Source organism: Taeniopygia guttata, chromosome 2 (genome assembly GCF_048771995.1).
Source record: "Taeniopygia guttata chromosome 2, bTaeGut7.mat, whole genome shotgun sequence".
In the NCBI taxonomy this organism is placed as follows: domain Eukaryota; kingdom Metazoa; phylum Chordata; class Aves; order Passeriformes; family Estrildidae; genus Taeniopygia; species Taeniopygia guttata.
In genome coordinates, this window is record NC_133026.1 from 80,317,341 (window position 1) to 80,340,481 (window position 23,141).

A 23,141-nucleotide genomic window follows, 5' to 3' on the forward strand; every position below is an offset into this window, starting at 1 on the left:
AACAGGACAAACACCTTCTTTCTGGTCATGACAAACCTTAATTTTGAGTTGTGTTTTTGAGCAGCTCCCACAGCACAGAGAGGTAGGACTCATTGTGTCTGGGTTATTATGCACTCAGCACAGCAATCTTATTGCACTAGTTGGGTCATCTCAGGGACTACCTATTTTCATTCAAAAAAGACACCCATGGAGTCTGAGTCATACTCCTTAGTATTGATGCCACTGTGGGAGTATAGACACCTTGCTGACATGAAGACATCATCATTGTAAATGTCTAAAGTTTGGTGAACTGAGTCCACCTATCACCTGTTTAACATAGTCCTCAGATTACGTACCTACCTCAGAGACCCTACGTCAGAGTACTGAGCATCTACTGGGTGACTGGTGAACTTGTTTGTCATGTACACCGAGAATAAAAATTTCTTTGCTGACTGTTGTCGTGAAATTACATTATCATTTTCTTCAAGCTCTTTTGTCTCTTGTTTGCATACCCCCCCACCCTCCAAACTGCACACACACCCAGACCATGTGTACACACAGAGAAAATGAGTGTGTGTCAGACCAAGGGCTAAGTTAATGTTCCTTGCATACAGTGCCATTGTGGAAATAGGAATGGAAAATTCAAACAAGCCACCACAGACTCAAGCCTTCCTTGCTTGTCAAATGCAAGTCTAATCACAAATTACCTGGAACACTTTTCGACTTGTTGAGTATACTTATGGGTGTGGTTGTAATATGTTTAATGTGTGTGCTAGGGAGACGTAGTAAGTTTTTTAAGCTGCAAGTTTGCCAGGACAGATTCATCTTAATTCACTTCAAATTTCATTTAATAACATTTATTATAGTCAAGAAGGTATATTAATATTCTTCAAGTGCATCAGCAAACACACCACTGATCCTAAATGTCTCAGTCATAAATACTGCAGTCTAAAGACTCTGCAGTGTCTTAAATGTCTGTATCACACACATCATAGTGTATTACAGTGTTTGGGTGCATCTTTCCTTCTAAATGCCTTAGATAACAAATAAATGAAAGGTGAAGAAAAGGCAACTGATGTGGAGCCCTCTGCAGACTGCCTCTCTGCATGATCTGTCCCCACCCCTTCCGTTCGGGATGACTCTTGAGTGAAGCCTCTCCTCCTCACTTCCCAATCCCAAAATCTGCAGAAGAGCTGAAGAGCACCTGAAAACTGGATGGGCAGCACCAGGAGCAAAACTGTCACCAAGAACTGGTTTTCTTCTTTTTCTGTTTAGGGAAATCTAGCTGGTATCTCACTGAGCAGAAGTGAGCTGGGCTGAAGCAGGATCCTGCACTCCAGGTATGTGAGGGCAAACTGGTCCATGCAGACTGGGTTGACAGCAGAAAAGGATAGCTACTTTTACCTATGCTGAGAGGGAAAATCTGAAATTGCTAAGCAAGTAGATATAGCTCTTTGGAAAGGCATGAAACAATCAGCAAAACTTCCTCAATTAAAAAGAGACTATTATTTTGGTTTCAGTAAAAAATGCACAGAGACAAGTATCAGGGGGCAGATAAGATGAAGAAAAAGGCTGTCAACTTTGGAAAAGGCTAAATTTCTTTTTGAGTCTTTGCTACAAACTGTGGTACAGCAGTAGTTCTGAGGACATTGATAATTTATGTTCATCAAGTATCAAGTTCACATTGAAGGACCATAATTTTTTTTCACCCTTATGGTAATGAATTCTCATTCTTTTCCATATGTGGTCCACTGAGCTCTTAGCACTGAAATGAAATGCTGCTGTAGCTTAAAATGTTATCGCTCGACCTGGGAAAAGGGCAAAGATGTCACATCTTGGCATCAGTAGTACAAGGTCCTGCCAAACAGCACAGCACTTTGAGATCACGTGTTCATACTCACTTTCTGAGAAGTGGAGATCATCCTTAGCAGGATCTTTGCCCCTGTCTTACCTGATTGTTTTAAAAAATATTTTTAACCTCACTTTTCAAGTAGAGATTTGTTTTTTCCTGATGAAAACTAAGACAGCAGAATATAACTATGTGATTTGTTGCTCCTAGAAGTGCAATAGTTTGGGTCTGTCCTACCCGCTTCTGTGGAGCCCACCTTTATGTTGTAAAAATAACTGTCCTCAGTTTTTATGTTACTTGCATGAAAGCTGAATGATATCATGACACCCAAGGAAGGGCAGGACCACTAGAGAGAAGGAGAAGGTCTAAGAAGCCTTTCTCTTAAGGAGCAGTAGGTTGTCACAAGACTCATCAGTATCTGTGGTTTTCCCCATTAGCAGCAGTAACTTTTCCCCCTGTTCCTTGCAGGCCCTGCATCTCTTCTGTGCTGCTGCACAGTGATGTAGAGTGGGACATAAAGGTGAGATGCTGCCAGCTTGGAAATGTGCCACGGGGAAAGCGGGGAAAGGAAAAGTGTAATGGATGAAATTGGTGGGAAGACAGAATGAAGTGAGACTGGAAAAGTAGGAAATATCCCGGCGTGTTGCTTTGCCACACCACATTGCGTGAGACAAAGCAGGCGGGAGTAAATAAATCTTCTGACTGAAGGATCTCATTAAACTTCTAAGCAGTTCAGGTGTGGCTGACTATTTACTAACGTTCTCCTCTGCCTGGTGCCTGGAAAGGAGCCAGCTGGCCTGGCCTCAGTCAGCACAGGCCAAATAAATGGTTTCTGGGAAGCAACCAATGGATAGGGAGCAGGCTGGTTCACAGCTATTGCAGAGCTTAGTGCCTCCTAAACAACACTTCCTTGAAGGAGACACCACAGGTTGTGCCCTTCTGAACAAAATAGCATGGTGGAATAAGACTGTAGCTGCCATCTCAGAAGGCAGCAGTGTTAGCAATCTTTGGGAGTACCTGCGGCTTCTCCAGGCAGCCTCCTGTACTTCAACAAGCTCATTCATCTTAGGTTATAAAAAAGAGAGGTAGGAACCACTTTCGTATGAACAGACCTCTCTCAAGCATTTTCATGCATTTCAAGCATTATGGGGGGGGTGGGGGGGAGGGGGCTTAAACTAGGAGATAATCTCCCACATGTGACACACCTTCCACTTTTGTATAATGCCAAAACTATGCAGGTCTTAATCCTGAAGATTAGGCTATTTTGTGCTTCCTAGAACCAAGCCTGACAGATACTGAGAAAGTTGGGATGAAATTTAACACATGTAATCAATTCTCAGTTATCAGCAGAGGAGATTACTATGATGATGAGAGATCATCCATCTCATGGATTTATCTGAACGAGCTTGATTAGAGCAGTAAAGCTATGTCTGCCCAGTTCCTGTATGCCTACACCACTATCAGCCAGGGTTATGGTTGTAATCAAGCATAATTGCTCAAACTCAGTCCTGGCCCAGCCAGATCTGGTGACAGCAGCCCCAGGTTTGGAGAGGATGGGGAACAACAGTGTCTCTGCACTATGCATTGAGGAGGTTGGTTATCTTGGGTATAAAGCAGTTTAAATGCATATAAAATTTGGGTTTTCTTGGGTATAAAGCAGTATAAATGCATATACAATATGGATTCTTTTATTAAGCCAGAGTGAATCATGCAAATTGGGAAGTGTTATGGACATAAGCAAGCAGTGAGCCTCTGTGGCATCAACTCTCTGTTCTTCATGTTCTTCAGTCTGTCCCTACCATGGTTCCAAATGTGTCCATATTGCCTAACCAAAATTTCCCATTAACCTGTGAAATGTAGCCCTCTGCTGCTCAAGTTAATGGAGGACTGAGGAAGGCATATATTTTTATAGGAATTTGCTGCTCTTCCATGAAGGTTAGATATTTTTATGAAGTACATGCTACAACGCAAACTAAAAGGATAGGTTGATGTAGAAATGATGAAGTGAAGACAGTCATAGTGTATATGCCTGTGTACTGCGCGCCCAAGGACAGTTTCAAAGTCAGTACAAAGTCAGTGCATGGCTAGGAAGTGTAACTTATCACTGCCCCTGCAGACTTAATTGGACTTCTTGTATAGATGCATTGTAACACCACTTTTAATTACAAGATCACAATCTACTTTTTGCGCAGAGTCCATTCCAAGCTCCTGACACAGAGAGTCAGTACAACTTTTGACTTTAATCTGTCTAGTACATCTACTGACTCATTGTCTCTAATTGCTACTTTTGCAGAAGGGACAAAACCATATGCTCTCAAATATTCTGAATGAGGCTTGCACATAAATTTGGTTTCTCGCAATCCCTTTCAAGGGCACAGGGGCACATGGCACTGGAAGCTAGTTTACAAATCCATACTGTAGCTCATCACTAGCTGTGCTCGGTACTCCTGCTTTCAGAAGAGGTGTCATGCTGCTACGGAAAGCACAGATGAGCTACTAGGCACCAGCACTGAGAGAAGCACTGAGCACTACACTTCAATGCAGCAGTTGGGTGCTATGGTCCTTGCAAATAATTCAGAGGAACCAAAATAGGATTCCCCATGAAGACACGCATGATGGCCCCATGCCCAAGGATACAGTGACATTAGAAGCCATAGTGCTTCACACCACAGCCACATGGCAGAAAAACAAATGTGACATGAATGTCAAGACTTACATGTCCAGGTTGCTTGTAGTTTGATAACTTTGATTTTGGTATTTCTCTTTATTCTCAGCTTAATAACATAATAGATGAAGAGGCATTCTGAACTGCACATTACTTTTGCTTTTTTCTACTTTCTCTTTTCATACAAGGATGTCAGTGTTATTTACAAAAGTTGTTAAACTACTTTCAGAAAACCATATTTGCCTTTTTTCCCTAAATTATTTTTGTTAACAAATTATTTTTTCATTCTTGCTATATTTTTTTTTTTTTAGGTTTTCAAATGGCTGATCCTTTTCTATATAATACTGGAGAAAGGTCTCACTATGGGTGCCTTGGCCATGAAGTACAAATTGAGTACCTTAAGGCATATGTTTGTAGACCACCTTTTTCCACGGACAAAGCTGTGATTGTGGTTCATGATGTATTTGGATGGCAGTTCCCAGACATTAGATACATAGTCGATTTGATGGCAGGTCATGGGTATATGTAAGCAACTTTCTTTCTTATCTTCCCCTTAAAATACACTGATAGATCACCAAGCCCAAAGCTAGGCATAGCATGTGATGTTTCCAATGCATATAAGACACTCATACCACTTCAGTCTGAGCAAATAAAAAAGAAAATGGACCAAATATTTCCATGGAGCCACCAAAGCTACTAAAACTGACCTAGGAAAAATGGCTACGTAAACACAAAGGCACAAGGAGTCTTGAAGTGCCTGTGTTTGTGCTTATGAAGCAGCGTGGGTGATCCAAAGAGAAGCAGTGGTATCTATTTTATGTTGTATAAGCTTTTCAGAACCAAGCCTTTTGAACATTTGCTTTAGCTTGTAACAACAAAGAGGTGTATATGTGTTTATATAGAATCAGGAGGTTTGTTTAATCCCATTATTTTTGTATTAAGTGTATCTAAGGAAATAATCAGGAAACAATTTATGACTTTTTTTCCATACAAAGACATATACTTTTATTTAGCTGATTACCAGAATAGGACGAGTAAAACATGATTCAGACAGTGGTCATGGAGATGTATAGTCTGGACTAGAAGATATTAGGAGACATTTAGATGTCCACAGTTTTAATGAAAATTGACTGAATTCCATATCTCACACAGAACCATCTGCCCAGACTTCTTCAAGGGAACAAAACCCTGGACATCTAGAGATCACTGGGCTGACTTTCCTGACTGGATGAAAAATCATGATCCTATGAAAGTAGACAAGTAAGATACATATTTGTACTTGAACTTTAAAAAGCATCTAGCAAACAAAGAGAATTTATATGAAATATTAGAAATGGCACCTCACAGCAGGGCAAGCTGGCTGAACAACCACAGTTTCTTGTTCTGGGTGATTCTTCCATGGTCCTGGGCACTGTCTTGGCAGGGATTTGAAAAGGGTTATCTGCTCTGCCCATCACTCTGCTTATTGTCCCCATCTTGTTTTCCTGAGCCCTTTTCTGACTACGTTATACTGGCTCACAGCGTTTCACAGGCTATGAAATACCCAGCACTCTCACCCACAAGTGCTGATTCTGCACTCAGTTCCTCAAGATAAAGAGGAAAATTCTTCTACAATTGCAGATGTTATCTGCCAGTTGTCACATGCCCATCTTACTTTCTCCTTTGCAGATTATGATAGGTACTGATGACATTCTCCTGAGCAGTGCTACATAAAAATTTGCTAGATTGACCAAAACCAAAGATACGTCTGATCAATTGTACTATTTTTTCAGTGTGAAATAAAGGGATCATTATTTGTATAATCTAACAGGGCCTGTAACAAGGCTTCCCTGAATTATGGGAGACATTGCTGTTTCTTCAGCATCTCTCACCACAGCTCAGAACTTCAGATGATAGTGAGGCAATAGTGACACCCTATTACTCAGCTACCATCCTGCAAGCCACGAGTATTCTTCTGACCCTGTCCGGAAGAATGTTTCAGCAGCTGGACTGTTTCAGCAGTTGTTTCAGCAGCTGGACTGAAGATAGCCACAGTCTATCTTCAGTGTCTCTCAGCAAAGTTTTTGACCATATAATTCCAGAAGTTGTGACCAAATTTTTTGAAAAGACAAATGCCTAACAAGTGTAAAAAAATCCGGTTCCAAAGAGGAGCAGATATATGGGCACTGTCTTTAAAAATTACGATCTCAGGACATGCCTTTGCTGTCTTCTGGGGGATCACTGAACATTCCAGTTCAGATCCATTGTTCTTTCAGAGAAAATGGAACCCCAAAATATCCATGGCTTTCTTAGCATCCTTTCAAACAAACCAAATATGAGAGCATGGCCACAGGCCTAGCACACAATGTCCTCTTCATGTCATTGTCATACTGGGGTTTTCTTTGATCAGCCTAACCAAACCTGAATGACCATACAACTCTACCTAATATTTGAAAATTCAGTAAATAGTTTATGAACTCTGAATTTAAACTTAATCTAAAACTCTGTAGGTAATGAAGAAGATAAAATTATTAAAGAAGTCAGCAATTAAAAAAAATTTGTTCTGACCTACAATGAAAATATTTTTCCTGTTTTGTTTTTCATTGCACCTCATGCAAAAGTTATTTTTTTAAACATTGTAATTACTGACAATGTAATTTGAGTAATTGCCATTTTGGCATAACATTTTTGCATGTGGGCTTGGTAAGATATTTTAGTATTAACTCATGTAACATGAATGACAGGAAAAACCTTTATCTAAATAGGTGAACTCTGTAAAGATAGTACAGCGAAGCTTATCTATTCCTACAGTCCATAATGCAAGATATTGTTCTACTTCCAGATATGTCTTGTCTTTAGTTGTCTTGTCCTAGACAAAGTGATTCAAATAAAAATTTAATAATTTTGAAAACAAAGGAGCAGGTGACAATTCAGGTAAGTATTTATGTGCCTACACCTGTACTTCCCTAAACTAGGACCAGAGATGTTAATTCTCATTTAATAATAGAAACTACTGCTCTAGCCTGAAACGTGATTTTTAAAGTAATCTCTGTTTTAAACAATTGAAGGTGCAGATACAGAAAGAAATACCATATATGTCATTTAATTTACTTCTTAAATTGTCAAGTATTGGTTCTGCAATTGATTACTTAGTTTACTTTTCTTTTTATATCTTAGGGAAGCTGATGTTGTCTTGAAGTATCTAAAGGAACAATGCGGTGCAAAGAAGATTGGTATCATTGGGTTTTCCTGGGGTGGAATGGCAGTACATCACTTGATGCTGAAAAATCCTCAATTAACCGCTGCGGTGTCCCTCTATGGTAGTGTAGAATACATGAAAACTTACTTGGGTTCACATGACTAGGCATAGTTTGTAATTCTACTTATTGCTTTGTAACAATTTCTGTAAATGCTCAACTCAAAGGCGAGTTGCAGATTTTAATTATGGTTATTTCAGCAATAAGCTGTATTGGTATAAAAATATTAAGGATACTGTAAACAACAACAAAAAAAATCGTTCCTTGTTTTAGGAGAGCAGGGAAATATGCTTTCCAAATGCTTATTCTCCATCCACATAGCCAGTGTCCTGATCTAAGTAACGTACCTAATGAGTAAACTTAAATAGAAATGTTCTCTTTTAATTTGCCATTTATCTCACAGTAACCTCACTAACTGACTGTTTCTCAAAACATTATAGGAATAGTTAGAGACTCTGAAGAAAGATACAGTTTACTAAATCCCACATTTTTCATTTTTGGTGAGAAAGACCACACTATTTCTTTGGATCAGGTAAGCTGTTGTTCTGGAAAGGCTTCTTTTCTGATCGTCCATTTATCTTACAGAGAAATCTTTGTTCGAAACCATTTTCACATACAAAAAATTAGGCAGGCTGGGCGGTTCTGTTTATATTTCAGCTTCCCCTCTATCTTGTTTAGGTTATTCAATGCTTCTTTTTTGAGGTGAGAAATACAGTAAAGAACAGTCATCAGTGTCTGAGTGGATAGATAAGCAGAGTGTGAAATTGGGCAGGGATATCCAACTTGGCGTGAGCCAAGCATCTCAAAAACTTATATACTTGTATACAAAAAATATATATGTTATGGGTGAGAAATCAGGTGGCTAAACCACTGAATTTGGACATGAATGGAAAAAAAAAAGTATTTTCAGCGTAGTAACTGAACTTTCTGGTGGTGGGGAGGCATGACTAGCTGCTTTTGCTACAAGAAGACAAAATTAACTGTGTCAAAAGAGTGGGCATGAACTTTACCTGAGACAACAACAACAACTCATAGACTCAAATGTTTTGACTCCTGACTGCCATCTTTGTTCTGATATAACCCCTGCTGCAAGCATATGTGAGAGGTTGGATAAATATATGGGTAGGAAACTGGTGCCCTTTTCTGTGCATAAATTCTTTTTCTTCAGTGACAAGGATAACATAGCACCTCTAGCACAGCTTGTTCTTTAGGGTAGGGTCAGACTGGACAACTGGCAGTGTGCTCTATGAATGCAGAAGTCACTGAATATTTATTTCTAACTGCATTAGTCAGCATATTAATCTGTACCTCATATGTGTCTCCTCTGCAGAGGAAAACAAATCCTTCACCCCCTGTCCTCATTTTATGGTGAATGTGTCTTTCTCCCAGGGGCACAATTTTGGCAAATGCATTTTTTCTGTCATGTGTTACACATTGAAACCACTCCTTTTTCTCCTGAAGCTTTCTTTCTGTGCAGATTGTATAAGTAAAAATTCCTGCATTAAACAAAAAACAACCCTCAAATACATAGTTTTCTGTACTGAAAAAAGGGCTTCATAAAAAAAAAAAAAAAAACCCGCAAACGAAAACAACAAAAAACCATGAAATAAATTACAATACTCTCTCTAATCTGCACAATGGGTAGAAGTAAGCTTGTGGGGCAAAATAAGTGTTCATTCTTCTATTTTCTGACTTTTAGTGGAAATAAGCACAAACTGTGCCAGCAAATGTATATGGGTACCTGAATGTTAGTACTTTTTATGCATGCTAATCACCAAAACATTGTGCAAGAGCAATGTCTTTTTGTTGTTCAGTTAACAAAAAGAAAAAAAAAAAAGCCCTCCATCCTTTCTTAAAATCTGTTGCTAAGCCTATCTAAATGTTTTGGACTGATGGCCACTAAGGTTCATGGTCTATGTTCTCTCAAGATCAAAGCTTCAAATGTAGGTTACAAGCCTGAGAGTCTGAACAGAAACACACCTCCTCTTTTATGGCAATGAGATTTACCAAACCATCTTTGCTGCAACTGTTGAGGTTCTTAGACTCACCCATACTTTAAAAAAAAAAAGTGTCAGTCTTACACCCAAAGATGCATTTTCTCCATTAGAAACAGCAAATTTGGCAAACTTAAAAAAACCCCGTAATGTAATGGAAAAATCCTTTTTTTTTTTTTAACAGATCTTCTTATTGGAGGACAAGCTGAAACAGTATTGTAAAGTTCCATATAAAATTAAAGTTTATCCTGGGCAAGTTCATGGGTTTGCACAACTGAAGCCAGAAGATATGAAACCTGATGATAAACCTTATATTGAAGAAGCTAGAAGGGATATGATTGATTGGATCAAAACGTTTGTTTGACAATAGCAGAAAGAAATGCTAGGCTTCAAGATCAGTGATTGATTTAATTTGAGAGAAGCAAACAGTCAAGGGAAAAATATCTCATTTTGAAAGTTGTCATAAACTAAAATAGGAACATTTTAATTTATAGCTTTAAATTATTTTTGACAATATTTAGGGAAGATTGTGAAATAAAAGTCAGAGTAAAGGATGATTAGGCATTAAAAAGATTTTTGACCTTTTTTTTGCTTTTTATTTGCTTTATTATTTTACATTATTACCTTGATAGCCATGGTAGTATTTAGCCATTTTTCTTTGCTAGTAAGCATGACTTCATCATGACTTTACTTGAGTAATTTCAGGCTTTATTTTGGTATGATGATTGGTGGTCATAGGTGTTCCCATGGAAGTATGCTGGGTTTGCATACAGATATTTTCTTTTATTACCTACAAAGTATTCTTCTCAAACAAACCCTTGGCTATACTAAGGAGTTAGGAAGAAATGATGTTGTTAAGTGACACCCTCCAGGTATTCCCTTGGCAAAATTAAGAAGGGTACTTCTGGTATTCCTTCATCAACATCAAGGAAAAACATAAACTGTCCTCCTGTGGAAGTAACCCAGACACAAACACTGCAGAAACAGTGGCTTTTATGTCATGGTGAAATTGTGGTGATCCGGCATAGGACTCATGCAATCCTGATTATATTTTTTGCTGCAAATTATATCCTTGTTCCTCTCTCAAGTTCTTCCTCCTTATCACCCTCATAACCTCCCAATAACTTAATATAAAAAAAGCATCCCCATGCACACTCACTCTGCCCATGTGTGTTTTTTGAATTTCATTGCCCGGGTAATGACTTGGCAATTAGTGATTACTCAGAGATTCTCTAAGGAACCCATCATCCTTTAAATTTTCTACATTTGTCAGTTTCTCACCCTGTCACCTTGTTAATGTTGCCATAAGTTAAGGCTAGCTAGCTACATTAATATGACTTTCCCTTTGATATCAGGCAGTCTGGCAGTTTCACACATTGTTATCCCCTCAGTGTAACTATATGGTCATGGCATGCTGGTTGTCCACACACCTCAACAGACCAAGTATGTTAAACAATAGTTGCTCAATGATCCTCTTAAAAGGGCTTTTTTAAGTACTCTGAGTGAGATGGATGGGAGAAATACCAACAAGACATTATCAAGAGGCCAAAAAAAAAAAAAAAAACTTCACTGGCAACTATAGAAAATCAGAGAACTTTGGCAAAAGGTTTAGAGCAGCATTCTACCAACATAAAACTTCTCAGTGTTATTCACTTGTCTATTCAACGTACCAAACTCCAAACCCATCTAATTTTAAATTATTCAAAACTCCAAGAAGAGGGAATTAGAAGAAGAAAGAGACAAAACCAGAAAAGATATAGAAAAGAACAAGTATAGCTACCATTCCTAGTTCCAGCAATGTTCAGTCTCTCACAGTTGCATGCCCAGCTGTATTCATGCATTTAAATATTTTGGAGTCCTTATTCAATATGTCAGTACCTGGTCCTGTTTAATTACAGGAAAGATGCCGTGTCTGTGTGTGAGATCCTAATTTTTGATAATTATTCCTTCTGACATGAGCAGGAGTTCCTCTAGCACTCTGTTGCTTGCAAAAGAGCTGAAATTTCAGTACCCTTTTCCTTGACCTTCTATTACCCAGACACCCAGTTGCAATCTGATCCATATGCAGTCATCTTGTGTGGGTGTGTAAAGAAATATCACCACTGTGCCATAAGAAATCTGGAGAACCTTGTCTCTTTACGGAATAGAACCCTGTTGGTGAAAGCACAGATTTGGCAGCACTTGCCTTGCCTTGCCTTGCCTTGCCTTGCCTTGCCTTGCCTTGCCTTGCCTTGCCTTGCCTTGCCTTGCCTTGCCTTGCCAGGAAACTGTCTCTTAAGACTATTTGCTGCCTTTGTCTCTGGTGAAGATGGTGAGCCATCTCTGGGCAGTTGTGAGCCACAGGCATAAAAATTATATTGTGAGACCACTTCTGTTGGAAGATATTTATATCCATGAACTTTAACTAATAGGGGAATCTGTGCTGCTTATTTCCCAAGTCTGAGGTTCTGCTTTGCAGTCAATGAGTTTTCAGGTGGAAGAAGAAAGAATTTGTGTGTGTGTATGTGTGAGTAAATTAGGGAATTTTAAGGTATGTGAACACAGTTCTTTTCAGTTGTATTGGGGACCTCAAAATCTGTGACACAAGTGGTTATCTCTTAAACTCAAGGACTGATAAAATGACACAATCAAGGTCACTGCTGTACATTAAAATGTACACTGTGAGGTGCAGTACAATACATGTATCATCAATGTGACTTGCTGCTATTTGCCATCCAAAAAATGCTGGAACTGAGACTCTTATGTTCTTCCAGTACCAGTAAATAAACCTGGTCTACTGGTTTGTTGTGCATGACGAAGAGTTAGGAATGAAGACATTATTAATTTATGCAATACTTGCACTTAGACAGTCCATAGTCATGCAAGGGATTGTTAGATTTCTCTTTTTCTAGTTTCACTTCATTCAAGCACTCAAGCTTTTGCTTTTTAATTCTGAGGAACAGCATAGAAAATGGATGCACAAATTTTCCAGACAAACTAGGAACAGAATGTTTTCCAAAGGCAAAGGAGGAGATGAATATGCCTGAGATGACTGAAAAATGGGTGCATACAGACATGCCTAGATCACAGTCCTAGGACTAAGCAGGCTTAATTCACTACGAAAAGGACACACATATCCTGAAATGTTCCTGACTTGCCCTGGGAAGTGTGGTTGGCAGTGTGTTGACACAAACAAATAATTTACTAGACCTAGCCAATGGCTGCCTTCATGGTTCTCAGGAGTGAAGGAAGGCATTAGAAGCAGGTTGTGGGCCAAAATAACCTTGGGACCACCAAGATGGTAAGAGGGCTTTCCTGTGGAGACAGGGTGAGAGAGTTGGGGTTGTTTGGCCTGGGGGGCTGCCTCCGTCTTCACCCCAGATGGGTGCAGTGGAGAAGGCACAGGGGAAGGTGAGGAGGCAGCAGGCACTAGGGGAACCATGGAGCTGCCCAGAGAAGTGACAGAATTTCCCTCTTTGGAGAGGTTCAAGACCTTCAGGGTGAGTGAAACTTCAAGTCTTGTCCATGGGAGATTGGACAAGGGCATCTTCAACCTACAACCTCCTTTGATCTTCAAAATCCCCATGATGACCTGAAGGTCTTGGAAATAGGAATTTGAGGGAGCTGTGAATGCAGTGTCTGAAGTGAAAAATTCTGGTTGCATTATTGGCATTAAAACCTGTTTGCAGTGGGATAGAAACTGTCTGTTTTCCCAAACACTACTCATCATAAAAAATAGCATTCAGTGGGGAACCTCTTTAGGTGACACTTGTCCCTACAATCCAGGTGTCTTGGGTGTGGGATAGCATGTATGGGCTGCATCTGCACGTTCTGTAAACAGATTTTATAGGAGAGATGTGAAAGCCTGCTTGTAGTCTTCTCCAAAGGCACCAAGACATGGGTCATCAGGGCTGGTACAGGGTGTCTCCAGCTATTCTGGGCATCCAGGCTCTCCTGCTGCTCACAGCATGTGGCCACATGTGCCATGACCTCTAGGGTGCCTGAGAAATTGTTCCTTGGGTTGGTTGGTTGACCTTGCTGGTGGTGGATGCCCTGACCTCATCTCTGCTCACCCTTCTCTCTTCTCATTCCTGTTCTTCAGTGAGCAGGTAAGGAGTTTGCAAATAGTATGTAAAAGTGTCCTTCAGGTCTTTCTTTAAAAGCTGTATTGAGGCAGGATGCCTCATACCTACAGAAACGGGAGGATGGCTTGCCTTGAGAGAAGGAAATGAGGTCGTTTTTGCACTTCTCAGCCCAGCCATGACTCCAGTTTAGGTGAGATCTGCTGCAGTTGGTAATCACAGCTTGTTTTCAGCACTGCATTAACAGCACCGTGGTTAACAGCTTCACAGCCAGACCATACTTGCTCCAGGAAATGTCCACAAGATGGGGCCCCTTTCCTTGACAGCCACGAATAAGACTTTTAGGACTTGGGCTCTAATTACAGTAATCAATACTCTGAATGAATGGTCCCTGTCAGATCCTGCAGTAAAAGTACACCAGTGTCAGAGGAAACCTGGCTTCCTAGGAAGTGGAAGCTGTAGCAAGTGAAGCTGTTGAATGTTGTCTCTGCATGCAGCAAGGCACCAGCTTCTTGGGGTGTGATAAAAGGTGGCATGTCATCTGCTTTAGAAGTCTGTAGTTATTCAGAGAAAACCCTGGTTGTCATAAAGCATCATCATACCCTGCATTTTATTTTGCACTACTGAATATTTATCAGTTTATCTCTTCTATGTAGCAAAATCAAATTACCTTGGGATATCATTAGAGCTTGATAAGCCAATAAATTGGAAGAAGTGTGATTTTAATTTTAACCCAAGGGTATTCTCTTTATGCTTGCTCATCATGAGTCAGACCTTTCTTTTTCCAACATAAGTATAAATAGAGTTACACTAAGCTGCTTAAACAAATTTTAACTGTGGCAAACAGTATTAGCTCCAAAATGCTGAGTTAATCAATTGCAATTCTCTGTTAAACTTAATTGGCCAAATAGTGCAAAATCACTTTAAAATTCCTCGGCAAACTAGAACTCAGAGGGACAACCCAAATATTTATCACTGGAAAAGTAGTATTCAAAGAATAACAGCTGGTAAATCTGAATTTCTGCCATCCAAGCATTACCAGTGCTCATGTAGGAGAAACCTCTACTACAGAATGAAGTACTGGGGAGACAGATTTGTGTCTGATATTCCAATGCTGCATGAGAAAATGGGGAGTAGACCCCTTGATGACATGCCATAGAAGAAACTGGACAAGGACTGATGAGCAATGAGAAGAATAAATAGATGGATGAAGGAGAAGGTAGAGAAGCATTTCAAACTACTGCTGTTTGGAGTCTTGTTACCTGTTCTTCTGTTGATGCTATAGCCCCAGGCTCATTGCTGTGGGTGGGAGAACAGCACAGGTGTTGTTATGCTCTGGCTGCAATATTAGGAGTTAACAGATAACACTCTGCCCAAACTGGGTCTTACCCAAATTGTTTTGCTATTTGGTTTTATTTTCTAGAGAGGGTTTATGTGATAAATTAATCTTGAAACTGTTTTTAATACTGTTTACTGCATTACAATTGTAGCAGAGAAATTGAAGAGGGATTTTTAGACGTGTATTAGAGGTCTTATTTAGATGTTTTATTAGGTCTTATTTAATAGTTTTCTAACTATTTTAATTAGTTAGAAAATCTAGAATGGGATAAATAACTAAGATATATCCTGAACAAAAAGCAGTTAAGCATTGAAGAGCACATCTGATTTTTATTGCCAGCATGCTGCATTTCACTTTGGTGAAGTGGACCAGCCAGACCAAGGAATATTGTTCCAGTACATGCATTTACATGGGAATAAGCAAACAATTCCATTTTGATCAGTTAAGAGTGACAGCAGAGCAAGGTTTTGAACAGCTCCTCTGACTAGTGTCAAATAAATGCTCTCTGTATGACTACCTAATGCCTGTGAAGGGAAGAGGGGATCACCAAATGTTAGTTTGGTTTAAAAAGATGCTACAGTGGCCTGTCTCCTGTTGAAAGATACAAGAAACTAAACTGAGCTTGAGGGTTTCATCTGAGAAGACCTCCTAGATCATAAAGTCTATAGAAACCTTTCTTCACTTGAGGAGAAATGCAGTAGTTTCCAGCTTGTCCTTTAAAATGCATACCTCTGGAGAAGTTATGTATTTGTGATGTATGAGGATGTGTTATATGCACAGCACTGGTCTGTCTCTATTCTTCTGACCACTCCCAGTTCAGATTGCACAGTTTATAACTTTGCAAAGAAACCCTCTGCTGATTTGCCTTCAATATGATTTATTAAAACCTTTAGATATAAGTTAATGATAAGTACCCTGGGAAAGGATTAGGTATGCCAGCGGATACAAGAGACCAGCAAAGTGCATGTAGGAAGCAGCAGCTTTGGAGTCCCTAAAGAGGCAGGGAAAGGTGACATACATATTGAAAGCTTGAAGAGAACAGTAGTCAGAAAAACAGCATGATGACAGTGGGGTCCCCCAGGAGTTACAGCAAGAGGTTACCAGTGTGTGAGGAGGAACTGTAAGACCACATGAGAGGAGTGGTTATGAAGCAGTGTGTGGGGACATCACATGGAAATGTAGTTATCATGTGCTGAATTGCTCCAGGCACAAAGCTAGGAGCGGTAGACTGACATAAACCCTTCCTCTGTCCTTAACTCTCTCATAGGTTATGCTGGCTGACCTGAAATTAATGTTTATATCATAAACATGTCAACAGCCTGTTTACAATAAACACCTGGAATTTCCCTTCCAACCTTGCTGTATCCAGTGGATATTATTACGTGTCTGGAGGGGGCTGGGGAGGACTGCATGAAGATTGACTCATAATCATAGTTGTTATTGCAGATAATAACTGGTTTTCATTTCTGCTTTCCTGCAGATTCCTAGATGGCTGAGGAATGAGGCCCTGCCCGTGTGATACTGGAGGCAGATTTGACTATGAGGGTTGTGCGGCAGGAAGTACAAGTTGAGCACATCAAGGTGTGCATTTGCAAACCACCTGCCAGCACAGGCAAATCTGTGATTGTGATTCGTGATATATTTGGATGGCACCTCCCAAACATCAGATACATGGCTGATATGCTAACAACTAATGGATACATGTAAGAAATCTTTTATTTTCCAAGAAATCCCACTCTTTATGATTTCTAGTCTTACATTAGAACTGTTAATTGTGAAAGGAAACTATTACCAGGGCAGTTTGAGCAATGTATTTCCATAATACAGACCCAAAAAATAAAATTGCTGTGTAGCGTGGCAGAGTAGAGCATGCTTCCTTCATTCTTTACTGATTACAGAAGAAGTGACTACACACGTAGAATATTGAAAACATAATGAAATAAAAAGTGATTTTGGTTATTTTCCCAGCAAAGGGAGATGGCTTTTAAAAGATGTGTGTTCTGAAACACATTCTGTTTTTGCAAGCCTTTTTTAAAACAAAGTCGTTCAATCTGAATTATATGATGGGATTTTAAAAAATGTCCATCAGCAGAAATATTAATGAATGTCATATATTTTGAATATGGGTAGGTGAATAGTTCATATGCATCTGTGGTTATTAAATACATATAAATATTAAATACTAAATTCTTCCCCCTTCAAAGCTTTCACTTTCATTTGCAATGTCCTGCAACAGTTAAATTCCAAATGCAGAAAAATCTTGCAATAACTGGACATGATGCAATGTATTCCATTTGCTTTATACATTAAAGACATTCATATAGGGTTTGAACAGACATGCAGTACCAAAAGGCAAACCTCCACATGATTCTGTAAAAGTCTAGTTTGAAGAGAAAATGCCTTTAATGCCCTGAGCCTATGGAGCATGAGGGAAGCCAGATGTCAGCAGACAGGTGTGGTGTGGCTGAGATCTGTCAGTGGGAGTGCAAGGAGGAAAAACTGTCTCTTGAGAAAAAAAACCTATCTTCACAAGCATTAGGGTTTTACTGACACACTAGAACAATGCAAGGGTCTGTTGTTTGCTCCCTGTTACTGTCTTTCCTGACGTCCCCTATCCTGCTCCATGTTTGGCAGTATGTTTGTCTTGTGACCAAATGCAGATGTTGTCAATGTGAGACTGGACACACACCCTCCATGCCGTCCTGGATACTGGCAAATCACTGCTATGGCAATGCGCTGCTTTGTTACAGCAAGAGTCTGCTCTGTCAAAAGTGCCCAGTGTCTGATCAATTGGTATTTTTCTATACTACCTTGCAGATTTTTTCTATGATTCATCCTCTGCCATACTTGTTTTTGGGACACTTTCTTTCCCTCCACCTGAACTGTTAAGAATGCGGTGGTCAAGGAAAGAAGGCTTCAAGAGAACTGAGCATTTTCAGACAGCTGTGTCCAAATGAAGAGAAGTTGCATACATCATCCAAGATGCTGCTGAACTGGTGCATCAATGCTTACTGAGAGGAAAACGGATGAAATTTTCCTGATGCAGTATGGAATGAGGAGCTATGGGAACTCAATTTCAGAGATCATATTAAGCCTGATGTCTATTGCCTTATTAGATTAGTTTGAGTGGGAAAACCTGATCTTCTGCATGGGTTTGGGAAGGTTCACTTTCAAAGCACTATGTGATTCTGACAGATCCTTACACAAAGGCTGCACAGTTTTGCCCATACATTTCCAAATACATTTATGCTCTGGGTGTCACTGGGTGTCACTGTTGGGTTTTCTTTTCTTTTCTTTTCTTTTCTTTTCTTTTCTTTTCTTTTCTTTTCTTTTCTTTTCTTTTCTTTTCTTTTCTTTTCTTTTCTTTTCTTTTCTTTTCTTTTCTTTTCTTTTCTTTTCTTTTCTTTTCTTTTCTTTTCTTTTCTTTTCTTTTCTTTTCTTTTCTTTTCTTTTCTTTTCTTTTCTTTTCTTTTATAGAATTTATAGAAATTATCAAACAAGGTGAAGAAAAATAAATGATTGCAACATATTTTAGTCTGATTTAGGCCAAACAGACCCAGTCATTTCACCATGTTCAATAACATCCATGAGGTGTGTCTGAGGATGGAGAGAGCCAAAGACATTTTAATAAGTGAAGGATGATTGCTGTTTCTCAGGGATCCCATTGCTTCCAACTGGGATGGGCTTGGAAGAACACACAGCAACACCTGGTGGTTACCTAGTGATGGCAGTCTCCAGAGTCCCTCCTGCACGAGGAAACTGCTGCTGGTCATGCAACACATTTCATCTGGAGCCAGGGTTTACATCCTGTGATGCAGGAGCTCAGTACTGAGTGGACTCTTACTGCACTTCCCTTTTTCCAGTCACCAGATGAATAAAACACTCTTCCCCTTCTTCTCACACAGCTTCCCTTTACTTGTTCTTTGCTGACCTCAGTCCATCAGGCGTCTGTTGTTTTGGTTTTTTCCTAGCTCATAAGTAAGCCTCACCATGTGCTCTGTAGTAAACAACTATTTTATGTAATTGTCTTAGTTTACATGGAACCCATCAACGATGGATTTAGGTTAAATACTATATGTTATATGCAAAATGTAATTTTTTTTTGTAATCAGGACAGAGTTTTATCATATTTTACGAGATCATGTGCTGTTTTACTGTGTATAGTTTCAAATTATGTACTCAAACCCAGGAAAAAACAGATTAAATACTATGGATAAGAATATTAATATTTTCCAGATTTGTATCACAGAATGTATTTTTTTGTTTAGTCATTGAAAAAAAGCATTTATAGGTATATTTAAATGTTTTCTAATGCTCATAGGCATTTTTGTGGAATAGGTAACAATGTTACTTAAAAACATTACTTTCTCAGGAAAAAAGAGATCAAAATTTGTAAAGACGTTAGAGGGTTCCGCGGACGGTTTGGGTGGATACAGATGAGAGATCTCTTTGGTTGCTCTTGGAGGATAAGGTTTATTCGGGATGGAGAGATGTCCTGCCTCGAGCTGCTAGACACAGCACGTGGCCGGGACTGAGGTGATGGGGGAGGTAAGAGACAAAGGGAAGAGCAGGGACTCCAGGAGGGGGAATCCAGGAGGAGGGAGTTCCAAGAGGGGAGGGGAAGATCCAAGAGGGCATCTGGCCCTTCGGGAGCCCCTTATCAAGGGGGGCTTCAAGATGGGCTGGAACAGGACTCGGGCCAATGGGGTCACAGACACCTGATGGTTCAGGGGAGGGTTACAGGTGTGGGATGAACCATACATTCTGGGGGGTGAGATGGAACAGTCCATTTGACTTTTGGACCCCTCTGTAGGTACGGTTATTGTCCAGCCAGTAGGGGGCGTTATATTCATCCTGGCTGTACTATTGTGGTTCTTCTGCTAGACAATCATATTTATCTATCCTTCCCAACAAAAGTTATGTCTGGATAGAAATCTTCCATGCAATGAAGGGCCAAAAAAAAAAAAATCTCAGTGTGTGATTAATTAATTAAATTTTAATTTTTGTGTCTATGTGTGCAGAGCAAGTTGCCCAGACTTATTTGAGGAAGAGAAGTTTAGAAGCTTTCTGATGATGAGTGGTCTGAATCTGAAGATTGGCTGAAAACTTGCGATGGCAGGAAAATACAGGGAGCTGGATATCACATTCCTGCTGCTGTCAGAAACTTCCTTTTTCCATTTTTTTTTTTTTTAATTTGGTTTGGTTTTGTTTGGTTTGGTTTGGGGTTTCTTTTTGTTTTGTTTGAGATCGGATCCAGCTATTTTAGCTACACGAGCAAAAGTAGCCTTTTGAAATGAGTTCGTAGAAGTGGATGGAATCAATGATTTTACTTGAAGAGAATTCAAGGACAACTTTCTTAGTACTGGCTTGGTGAAGAATTTTTGTCATCTGCTGTTGACAAAAGTTGCTTCCTCTGTTTCAAAAAGCCCAGTTTAAAAGTGCTCAGTGACTCAAATCGTGAGAAACCATAATTCTGATCTGACGTCTCACTGAGTTTAACAGACTGATCCTTTAAGGCGTTGTATGGAAAGAAGAAAGGAGTTACTGATTGTGTGAGAGAACTTTCCCAGCATCGTGTAAGTGCCCCCAGGCAGGTGATGGCTGCATAATCAGGCAGAGTGAGGTCCAGTGGCTCCCTAGGGAACGTGGTGCTGGGAGGCAGGAGGAGTATCGAATCTTCCCCTCCTCTGTGCAGCACTGCCCACACATTTATCAGCAAAGACCTGTCACTAGCACGCTCTGCTGCCTTAATAACAGAGAGGGAAGCTGCTGGCAAGACAACCCTGAGAAAGGGTCAGACTAATTAGAGGCTGAGCTAATTAACTTTCCTGGGAGAGCAAATATCTTGAATTATTGGGAGTAGCTGCATCGAACGTTGCTGAGCTTGGGTATTTGGTGAGAAGGTTATGGGAGACATAGCTAGACCATTTCCAGAGTGTTTCTTTCTCACAGGGGTCAGTTGTCTTGGAAAAATTTTAGCTTGGAATCTGTCCCCTATCTGCTGCAATGGGAAGGCAGGGCTGGGTGCTGCCTGGCATTTCTTACAGGCAATTCACACGTTTCAAGTGTCAGCTCCAGTCAGGAAAGAATTTCTTGGCACTTAATTTGCTTGTTGTGTGTGTTTGTGCGTTGGCAGATAAGGTTGTGTTTTCAGGGCTGGTTTATTGGGGAATTCCACTGGTGCCCAAGGGGGTGAGGAACTGGGACTGGGAGCAGCCTGGAGGTGATATAAAAGACTGAACTGCCACCCTGCTGCCACCAATACTTTCTCTTTACTGTCTCTGCTTGGTGACACATGCTACAGGGGTAAACGAGTATGTTCAGAACGCAGCATATTGGAAAGATGTGTTTCAGACTACACTGTAACTTCGGAAAACATCTACCATGTTTGTTGCATTAACTTCCGTGCAACAAATATCCCAGATGACAATTTACAGTTATTGTCAGCATTTGCACTGGCTAATAACTAGTATTTTCTAGAGAGGTTTTTACTACTTTTCTATCAAAATTTACAAAGCAAAAACTGCTCCAGCTTCTCCCAGAATGGTAAACTTTTTTAATTCTTAGGTAGGTGTGTAATCAATATCCATCCTTTTCCAATCCATTCCTTTAAGGTTTTCTTTGATGTAGTTATGTTGCTTTTTTAATTGAATCCCATTGAGATATCATTTTTCTCTTTCTGAAGATATCAGATTAGCAACCTTTACATTGACTTGAAATAATTAATTAATTAACGTATGCAAAAGAAAATATAGTTGCAGCATAATATCATGACAGTCATATATGTACCTCTTTATTTGCATATTATCAGATACTGGTTTTACTATGGTTGCTTGATTTGCATTTTCTTACATGTTCCAGAGAAGCTGATGCTGTCCTGAAATGTCTAAGGGATCAGTGTGGTTCAAAGAAATTAGGGGTCATTGGTTTTTGAGTGGGTGGTGTTGATGCAGGTCACCTGATGATCATACACTTGGAATTAGAGGCCGGTGCATTTCTCTATGGTGGGTAAATCCAAGAATGTTCTACAAGCAGGTACACATGCATAAGCATATTGTGTAGCCTAAGCACTTGATGTAGCATCATTTTTTCAAATGAGGCTATAACCTGATGAAGAGAGATATTTTTAGCAGAGTTGGAAGGACACTATGCAAAGAAGACGGTGGTGAGGATATTTGTTCCTAGTTTTGGAAGGGTCATAGCAGACGTGTCCTTAATTTGGATCTCGACAGACATACATGTTGTCCTTGGGTAACTTTCCTAATTTAGCTTCGTTTTTCCTGTTTACTACTGCTCTGCATTCTGCAGAGCCAGAACTTCACCCAGGAGCAGAGAGTGTTGTTTTTGTTGTAGCTGCTCTGTAAAGTTAGATTGAAGTTATTTTAGCATGAGTTTTCCTTTATTTTAACGCCTGCTTTCCTATTTGTGCTCTGCTCAAGAAGCTGGGATAGCTGAGCTGCCCTTTCCTGATGTTCTCAAAAACATTTGGGACTGCTTACTAAAGCATTGTTTTTCTCAGTCAGTTTGAAAGAACTGAAGCTTGTATGCACAGAAAATACCTTTGAAGTCTTTATTCAGATATTCTGTCTATACTAAGAAACTGGCTTAAATAGAGTTTTATTCTAGAAAGGTATCTTTTGAGGAGCCCTGATACCAGTAGCTTCAAAATAAAGATAGTATGTATGGCTACGTATTGTGTGAGATACAAAAATTTCTCACTGCAGAATGCTCTATTTGAGTCTGGTTTTCCCCTAAAATGTCAATTGAAGATTTTCTTTACATGTTTTCTAGGACTAACCGAAGATTCTGATGATATATCCAATCTCATGAACCCTAAATTTTTCATTTTTGCTGAAAAATATGACTTAATTCCCCTTCATCAAATATGCTAATAGCCTCCATCATCTTTGATTTCTGCATGGTTTAATTTCCATCCTAAATTATGAGTTAAAACTCAGCCTCCTAATAGTGCTTGAAGATCAAAAAAAAAAAAAAAAAAAAAAAAAAAGCAGAAAAAT

The 23,141-nt window shown here is 39.6% G+C and overlaps 1 protein-coding gene across 2 annotated transcripts; it reads left to right on the forward strand.

The window, feature by feature from the left end:
* Positions 1 to 1,113: 1,113 nt before the first annotated feature.
* Positions 1,114 to 10,308, forward strand: LOC100219014 (carboxymethylenebutenolidase homolog). 2 transcript variants are annotated; one of them, XM_072924323.1, is made up of 7 exons: positions 1,114 to 1,319; positions 2,297 to 2,348; positions 4,805 to 5,018; positions 5,646 to 5,753; positions 7,650 to 7,792; positions 8,170 to 8,261; positions 9,908 to 10,308. In XM_072924323.1, the coding sequence occupies exons 3-7, from the start codon at positions 4,813 to 4,815 to the stop codon at positions 10,085 to 10,087; spliced, it is 729 nt and encodes a 242-aa protein (XP_072780424.1). In that variant the 5' UTR covers positions 1,114 to 1,319; positions 2,297 to 2,348; positions 4,805 to 4,812; the 3' UTR covers positions 10,088 to 10,308. The 2 variants fall into 2 exon arrangements, with proteins under 2 accessions (XP_072780424.1, XP_030121545.1); XM_030265685.4 differs by lacking the exon at positions 2,297 to 2,348.
* Positions 10,309 to 23,141: the final 12,833 nt, after the last annotated feature.